The 8,928-nt window shown below is 40.3% G+C and overlaps 1 protein-coding gene across 1 annotated transcript; it reads right to left on the bottom strand.

Moving 5' to 3' along the window:
* Nucleotides 1-1,258: 1,258 nt before the first annotated feature.
* LOC106601266 (ADP-ribosylation factor-like protein 4D) lies at nucleotides 1,259-3,492 on the bottom strand. The gene is made up of 2 exons (XM_014193345.3): nucleotides 3,327-3,492; nucleotides 1,259-2,593 (listed from the first exon to the last, which is right to left on the bottom strand). The coding sequence occupies exon 2, from the start codon at nucleotides 2,446-2,448 to the stop codon at nucleotides 1,843-1,845; it is 606 nt and encodes a 201-aa protein (XP_014048820.1). The 5' UTR covers nucleotides 2,449-2,593; nucleotides 3,327-3,492; the 3' UTR covers nucleotides 1,259-1,842.
* Between the last annotated feature and the right edge of the window lie 5,436 nt (nucleotides 3,493-8,928).

Genomic DNA, 8,928 nt, shown 5'->3' with positions numbered 1-8,928 from the left:
CAAAAAGTCATATTTGCGCAAGCTGTTTTGACTGGGAAGTATACAGTAAGCTTATGGGTTAAATTGCCTCTAAAACATAGGTGATGCTATTGGAATATAACAGCATGGACACAAAACCTAAAAAAAAAGTAGCAATATACATAGCCCCAAAAATGTGTGAAGTGTAAGAGACAATTCAAAGACACCGTGACATTGCATTAATCCCATTACCTGATAAATAGAATGGCCAAAAAGAGACTAAAGTGAAGGTTTTCGTGTGCTGGTGTAGGCTCCTAGCCTCCATTATTGATTTGAATTATGCAGTACGTTTGAAGTTGGTCCTGCCCACAGCTTTCCTTTCATATGGCTTTCAAATATTTATACAGGCCAAACTCTGTAGATCCTTGATCCTGTTTCTTAGTATTCTGTGAACACATACAAAATCAAATAACTTCTACTAAATCCACTATACAAGTAATATGGGTCACTTGTTCAAACCTGTAGATTTTCTCTGATGAAATACAATATATCTGAGAAACCAGTTACATATTAGCACCTGGCAAGAACTAGGTTATTTTCATTGTGGTACTATTGCCAAGTGGCGCACTGTGTCAGAAAGAGAAACTTAACAGTCTCAGGTTTAGAATTGCCTGTTGTTTTTGGCCTACTATAACACTGCCCTTTCTCTCGCTGGAAGGTGAGATGCCCTTCAAGAAAACACATTCCTCACAACTATTCCCAATTATCTTTGTGAGCTAATTATACCATTTGTCTGACTAATAAATTAACTGATCAATTAATGGAGCTACCATAGATATAAAATGACTGGAAAACTGACAATGAATGTCCTCTAGGTGACTTGATGTGTAAATCGCTAATTAAATGTCATTGAAGAATACAGGTAAGCAGTTCCTCTTGTGATTGATGCAAAAGCTATAATGAGAAGCCAAAGAGATTGTTTGTTCTTTAAATGATCTCTGCCAGGATGGGATCAAGCAGGCAGATGTTAAAGGAAAGATTAGTAATTGAAATAGGAGACAACAGCTTATGATTCTGACTCGAAAGGACACTTTTTCAATGAGGTTCTTAAGGGAAAAAAAACATCAAAAAAGAAAAATGGGAAACTGGACCGAGGACTTTGGACCTATAAGTTATAGGGACCCTTGGAGTTCTGTTGAGAATACCATAAACTGCGCGATCCTTTTGATATAACAAGGGCAAACGATAACACTTGGTCAGTATGGTCAAATAAACAGAAGGAAAGAAGGGGACTTCCAGATAGTGTCTTCAATAATTTATTCATTTCTAAGTATTACAAAAAAAATATGTACAGAACGTAAAAACATATTGGTTGTAACAACTTCACATATTTAAGTCTACCATGAAAAGAAAACAGTGGTGAAAAGTTGCATCATGGCTAGCAGCCTCAGGCCTCCTGCCAGCAGGCATTTCAGTTCCAATGCCATCCGAACAGTGGGATGAAATACAGTCCCTCTTTTGATCTACAAAAGCGTAGTCTTTTCCAACGGTGAACCACCTCCATGAAACAAAGTGAACTACAAGGTAAACAATTAGAACTACCATACGTCACTGGACGTTTGGACTAGACCGTGTCGGCACGACAACTTGATAAAAAATACGGGAATGTTTATCGAAAAAAAGAGCCACTGTAAATGGCTGAACGTAGTCCGTGCTGTGTCCAACGTATAGTATAACAGGTCCATTTCTCTGTCCTCTGGACTGACCCTCACTGGGAAACCAGAAGCAGATCCTCCGGGGCACAAAATTCCCATAAAATTCCAAGGAACACCAACAAGGTCCATTCTGCGGGTGAAGCGCCTTTCGGAAGCTCAGACGCACAGCTCATCTCTTCTTCTTACTGTGTCTGAGCAGCTTCTTCCTCTTTAGGATCATTTCATATAGTTTCTCCAGGCCGGGTTGGAGCCCCTGGCCGTTCAGCGCGCTGCATCCCTGGGTGTGGTGCAGTGTGGAGTTGCTAAGCTCGTGGAGGGCCAAGGCCTTCTCCACCTCCACAGCAGAGACTGCAGAGTCCAAGTCCTGCTTGTTGGCAAGCACCAGAATTGGTACTCCCTGGTTTTCTGCCGAGCGACTGATGCGGTGGAGCTCCACCTTGGCCTCCTCCATGCGCTCAGTCTCTGCAGCATCCACAACAAACACCAGGCCATCGGTGCAACGCGTATATGACTTCCACAGGGGCCGCAGCTTCTCCTGACCACCCACATCCCACACCTGGAAGGTGGTGGTGGCCCGCGAGCTTCCAACTGCTACTTTAATCCGTTCAGTGTTGAAGCCCTTTGTAGGGATAGTCTCCACAAATTCCCGGAGCTTTAGTCTGTACAGCAGGGAGGTCTTTCCTGCAGAGTCCAGGCCGATGACAACCACATGCAGAGACTGGAAGTTGGGGAGGAAAGGAGTGTTGGGGGCTATCTCTGTTAGCTGGTTACCCATTTTGGCTGGTTGTCTGGCCCTGATAGTGAGGTGGCAGACTCTAGTAGGGGAGGTGGTGGGTGTCGCCAGAGAGATGAAGCGTTCACACCTACTTCAAAGGCAGCGGTTGCAGACCAGAAGGCAGACGATTAAACTCACCGAGGACCTTGTAAAATGAAGGAAACAGGCAAGATTAGTTATGTTTTATAGATGACACCACGGATGACAATCATTTATACGTTTAGTCTACTGACTATGCTTCGAAGAAAACAAGGAAAAAAGGCCATTTCAGTTAGCCAATTTTTTTCTCTCAAAACAACCCTGCCTATCGTTCCATAGCAGAAACAAACAAAAAAAAAAACAGTTCCAATATGTAATTATATGGAACTGCAGTTGAATTGCCATTACTGTTTGACAACACTGGCTAAAATCCTGTACTTTTTTACATGGCAATACGAATAGGAGTGTACAGTACGCATTGTCAATGACCACATTGAAATGTTTTGTCAACAAGGCACAGAATATTCTGGTCCCATGTATGTAACGTTACTTCAGCAAACTTCTGTCCTGTTGGTTCGTTGTATATGCGGCTGCATAGTAACACTGGTGTCGCTAACGTTAGCTAGCTAGTTAACGCGAAACAAATTACAAATAGTAGAACACTTTAGTTAAGTGTTGGCCGTCTAGGTAGATAGTTGGGTAACAATTATTTAGTTGAACGTAATTTCAGTGGCCAGTGAGGTGAACACACATTGGCTAGTTACTGTGTTGTACTTGCAATGCTGGCTCTGTCCGTGCGAGAAACAATATCTAACCGAGTAGGGACACTTAGCGTTAACGTTTATTAGTTGCACCAAACAAACGATGTTCGTTAGTTAGAACATTACACATAATCTTACCTCTATAGCGTTTCTGTATTGAGTCAGACAACATAATTCCAACACAGATATGCACAAATCCACACTGAAGAAGAATAATTCCTAAAGAAACTGTGCTACAACCACTAGAGTCCCTCTACTTGAATCTCCAGGCAAGGAATGGAACCAGTGGTGAGCGCGACTGAAGAACACAACCACCACGAGTGACGTAACGAAAACACTCCCAGTCCCCGCCTCCCCCCTAATGCAATGAGTTTTAAATGGAAAGTGAAGTGACCTCTGACTTTTGAGCTCTTATCGACAGTTATCAGTCTATTGCTATGGAATTGTCAAACTAAAGGAATAAACAAAGTAGGATATTGATTATGTGGGTATGCTTAGCTTGGTTGGCTGTTTTGCCTTTTTATTTAATCAGTACATAATCGTAAACCACTAAACAGTAACCTATTTCATATTTTGACATGAGACATCATGTTCAGTAGCCTATGAGAAATGTATACCAGCAAAAATCATAGAAATATGTGTATAAAGTAGTTGGGGTTGCTGCTTGAGGTCTTTCTGCTCTGAACAAAGTTGGGGGCAGCAAGAGGACAATGGGTCGACTGTGGCAATTTGAATGCTAATGCCTTTGTAGTCAGCAAATGACCCGCTGGAGTTGGAGTGCCCTGTATTCATAGGGCATGTGTTATGAAACCAGACAGATCATATCAGCATATCTGGGAGGAATCCAGTTACTACTCTCAGCACAACACTTGCTGGTTGTAGCTTGTCATGAGGGGAGGATGCAAAACTGTGTGCAGATTTGAAAATAGAGTGGTTATCAGATGTACCCACAGTGCAGCAAATGGAGGGCAGATATCACACATGGGAGTTAAATGAAAACTCACAGGGGAATTGAGATTGAGAAATTGTGTCAGCATGAGCAACAATAATTGCCTTTCCTGCCGAGCAGAATTCAATGCCGAGGGGTCTGCCTTGGAGCAGAACTCAGTAATTACACACAGTCAACGTTCAAATCACTGACAAATTAGCTTTCCAGTGAAGCAAATCAAATAATATAGAGAAATGGCGTGTTATACTGTGCTTCTTCTCTCATCTTAAATTCACTCGACCTTCGCACGCACAACACAGACATTTTACTGTCATTATCACAAGGGAACAACCTCAATATACAATGGACAATTATTCATTGGCGCTACATGTATAGAGCAGTTGCTATCTTAACAAACAATTGGAAAATGAATAATTGGGTACCAATTAACTTTTAGGACTGAATATATCATGCAGAATATATGTTTCTAAGTAGACTGTCTATGCATCTACTTATGTATTCTCATTGGCAAATACTGTGTTTGCTTTGTATGAAAAAAAAGGCTAGAAAAACAAATAGGCCTATGTTTTTTAAAGCATTGATTAATTGGAATCTGAATGCAAGAAAAAATGCCTCCAGACTGTATTAAGCCAAAGGAGCAGATAGCCTAGTGGTTAGAGCGTTGGGCCAGTAACCGAAAGATTGCTAGATCGAATCCCTGAGCTGACAAGGTAAAAATCTGTCGTTCTGCCCCTGTTCAAGGCTGTCGTAAATAAGAATTTGTTCTTAACTGACTTGCGAAGTTAAATCAACAAAAGGGGTAGGTTTTACTAAACATGACAGTAGCGTCCTCTACCGAATAATATGGGAAATACATCCATATATTGTGAAGCTTACACCTGAAAAATTCACAGGTGCAAAACTATTGCAGAACGACAATGCATTTGGTAAGTTACCAAACGTGCATTGCACATATAACATGATCAAATGGGTTGGAGATTTCCAGACTCCTCAGCTGAGAATGGTATCTCCAGAGGGTGAACTACTGGGATGTAATTATTTACCTTTATCTCTGACGCCACCAACTCAAGGAAGCGTTCAGTTGCTAGGTAACTTTCGAGGCAGGTGGGAAATACTTATTTTTATTTTTATTAACAACAAATCAATACAGGAAGTACATGAGAGAACACAAGTATATATGGATAATATACAATGGACAATTGAGCTAGGGGGTACAATATCACATTACACAAGGACCTTAAGGGACATACATACACATCATTCTAACAGCTTTTTTGTTAGTAGAGTATTTAATTGTCTTAAAATACAGTTCAATTTATTTTTGTAGGGTAAGAAAATGTGTTTTTTTGTTTGTAAATTTACATTTGTGAATACGAAATTTGGCCAAAAGAATAATGAAATGAATTACATAAAAATGTTTCAGCTTATTTCTATCGTAGGTAAAGAATCCAAGCAGTACATCTCTCCACAATAGTGTACGATCTTCATAAATGTGTTCAATTATAAATCTACTGATGTCTTGCCATTGTTTTCTTACATGAATACAATGCCAAAAAAGATGTAACACTGTTTCTGGGTGGTCATTACAAAATGAGCAATTTTAGTTGATGTTTTCCTTAAACTTCTTCATATAGTGGTTGGCAGGATAATATTTATGAATAATTTTAAAGGAAACTTCCTTAATTTTGTTAACAAGTAGGCATGTGTGTGGCAACATCCAAACTTTTTCCCAACAGATATTATCAATAAATCCATTCCAATAAGGCATGACATAAGGTATAGATACAACATCCTGCTGAAACAAGGTTCGTATCGCTCTGTTGTTGAATGGACCTAAAGAGAAACAAATCTTTCCTACTGATGAGTCAACAGGGTTAATGGAAGGTAGGCTCTGAGGGTCAGGTCTTGACACGTTCCTGAATAATAAAGCAACACCTGAGGGAGTGGCATCTAAAACAATTGCAAAATCTTTAGGTGTTACAGGGATCTTGTAAAGTGATAAGAATTCCTTATAACTGAGTAAAAGACCCTCTGCATTTACCAGTTGGCTCACCAATAGGATATTATTTACCAGTTGGCTCACCAATAGGATATTATTTACCAGTTGGCTCACCAATAGGATATTACTTACCAGTTGGCTCACCAATAGGATATTATTTACCAGTTGGCTCACCAATAGGATATTACTTCGGAACCAATATTCTAAAAACAAAGAAGTATTTTTATATAATATATCCCAATTATTCCATATATAATATCTGTGTGGAGAAAAATTATGTTTATAGATTAAGGACCATGACAAGAAAACCTGCCGATGAAAAGCAGAAAGTTTCACCGGAACTTTGTCAATATTATAATTGCAAAACAACGTGAAGTTAAGGCCACCAAAAGAGGAGAAAACATGATGAGGAATAAAATTCCAGATAGAAGTGGGTCTTCTTAGGAATTGTTTTATCCAATTGATCTTAAAAGTATTATTTAAGGTAGTAAAGTCCAGAAAATTCAGCCCACCATTCTCATAAGTGTTCATTACAACAGTAGGTGGGAAATACTTGAAGCTGGAAAATTGAGGTACTCAACGTCATCATTAGCTAACTGCTTTAAGCTGCTGAAGTACACTTTGCCTCTGAGGGCAAAACAGATTTTTTTCTCCAGGGATTGTTGTAAGTAAAAGATCCAATAATTCTTTGTCATTTTTGCTTTATTTAACTAGGCAAGTCAGTAAAGAACAAATTCTTATTTTCAATGACAGGACAGCCTAGGAATAGTGGGTTACATGCCTTGATCAGAACGACAGATTTTTACCTTGTCAGCTCAGGGATTTGATCTTGCAACCTTTCAGTCGCAAAGCCAACACTCTAACCACTAGGCTACCCTGCTGCCCTGCGAATTTAACAGGGTAGATATGTTTTTCATTATCAACTTAATATTTTAAAGTAGCTGCACTTGCAAATCATTTTATTTTGCTACATTCCTCATTGTATATCTTATTTCAATTGGTTAACCTTGATTAAAAATCAACATAGCAGATCCAGTACATCAAGGGGTTCATTTTAATGTCTTACATGATTTTCTTTAATTAGTGGCTGTTAGTGTGGTTACTCTAGGTTAGATTTATACTATCCAGGGATAGCTATTGCCTTTTTTTTATACACATTCATTGAAACTCCTAATGCAGCAGTATGGAGACAGAGAGGGAATAACATCAGTGGCCCCTGTTTATATTAAGACAAAGACAAGACATTGTGTTGTGCTGTCATTAATCAGAATTGGTGAAACAGTGATACAGGGGCTTGTCTGTCTATCAGGTTACAGCACTGGCACTGTGGTTTAATGATAGTTAGCTCCACTCTCCCACAGATGCCTGTGTAGGATGTCTGCTATGCACTGGGAAGCCCGGTGCCAGCAGACCATGGTGGACCGCAGGATGTCCAGGGCTAAGCAGCAGGCAGCCTACCATCAGTAGAGTCGTTCCATAATTGATTAACACCGGAGGTGGAAACCAAAGTCGAACATGCGACACCCATGTGAGAGGTCAACCTAATTTCCTATTATTCATTTTGAAGGTTGTGTCCCTCTGGACATACCTTACGCCTCGGCTGAATGTTTCATGTGTGCCAGCACTGACCGAGAGCCAATGAATAGCCTTGAAATTCAGGAAAACATCAGAATCCCTCACTCCCATCATAAGGTGGCATTAAATGTCATTGGCTTACTGGCAAATACATATTCAAGCACCTCTGGAAACAGCAGAGCAAGGTGCTACTGTGTTCTTATTCAAAGTCAACTGCTGCAACGCAGTCCATTATCACTTACAAATAAGTTTGCAAATTCCTGGTGGTAATTTGGTATTGAGAACAGGGATCATTGTATAGGATCTCAACTCCACCACATTTTGGATGTTCAACATTGGCAGGTATTCAGAACTTGAAGGCCATTAACACCTGTCTAAATGGATGGTGTAAAACTGACTTGGGGTGAACCCCTCCCTGTCTGAGGTGTGCAACTGTTTACAAAACTGTGAAGTAATGTACAACACCCCTAGTTATACGCAAAATATCTCAGGTGCATTTGGTGTTTCTGCTGCATGTCAGGGTGCCTCAAGTAAACAGCATTTACAAGTACCTCTTTTGTTTGTGCAGATGACAAAGGACCCTTCCGAGCCAAGCTCAAAGCCTCTGGCAGAGTCTAACGTACCAGCTCAGCAGCCAGGTAATATCTAAATGTTTAATTTGCACCATTTTTGTTGTGCCTAAAAGGGTGACAAACTACTAACAAAACCATATTCATTATAAGCCAGACATGCTCATGTTATGTCTAGGCCTTTCAGAAAAGGGCCTTTTGCATACTTATTTGTAAATCTCTGACCCTGCAGCCCCAACCATCTTCTGACTGTAATTCAGGCAAAGAAGGTAATCAAATCTCACAAGCAAACAATTCCATGCCCAGAGGATTCTGTTTAAGGAGTTATATCTGTGGGCTCATGTTCCAACATGACTTTGCTGTGTCGTCCAGCAAGTAGCCCACAATACCAGAGCCATTAATCCCCAGTTGACTCCAACACTTTGAGAACAATGGAATTACAATTTACGCTCCAAAGCCTTCTATTGGCTCATGAATATCTCTGTAATCTGGTAGCGTCTCGCTTGCAGGCACATCAATGTTTCCATTAACTGAGTCAACAGCCTATCCCCCAAAGGTGACATGAACACACATCCTCACCACAAACAGAAAAACCTCCCATTTAGGAGGAATGCTCAGATCGGAGTGGTCTACACTAGTCACGTTTCC

The sequence above is a fragment of the Salmo salar genome, chromosome 03, assembly GCF_965601325.2.
Source record: "Salmo salar chromosome 03, fSalSal1, whole genome shotgun sequence".
Taxonomy (NCBI): Eukaryota; Metazoa; Chordata; class Actinopteri; order Salmoniformes; family Salmonidae; genus Salmo; species Salmo salar.
Note: the sequence above shows the minus strand (reverse complement) of the source record. Positions and strands in the feature narration are given on the sequence as shown.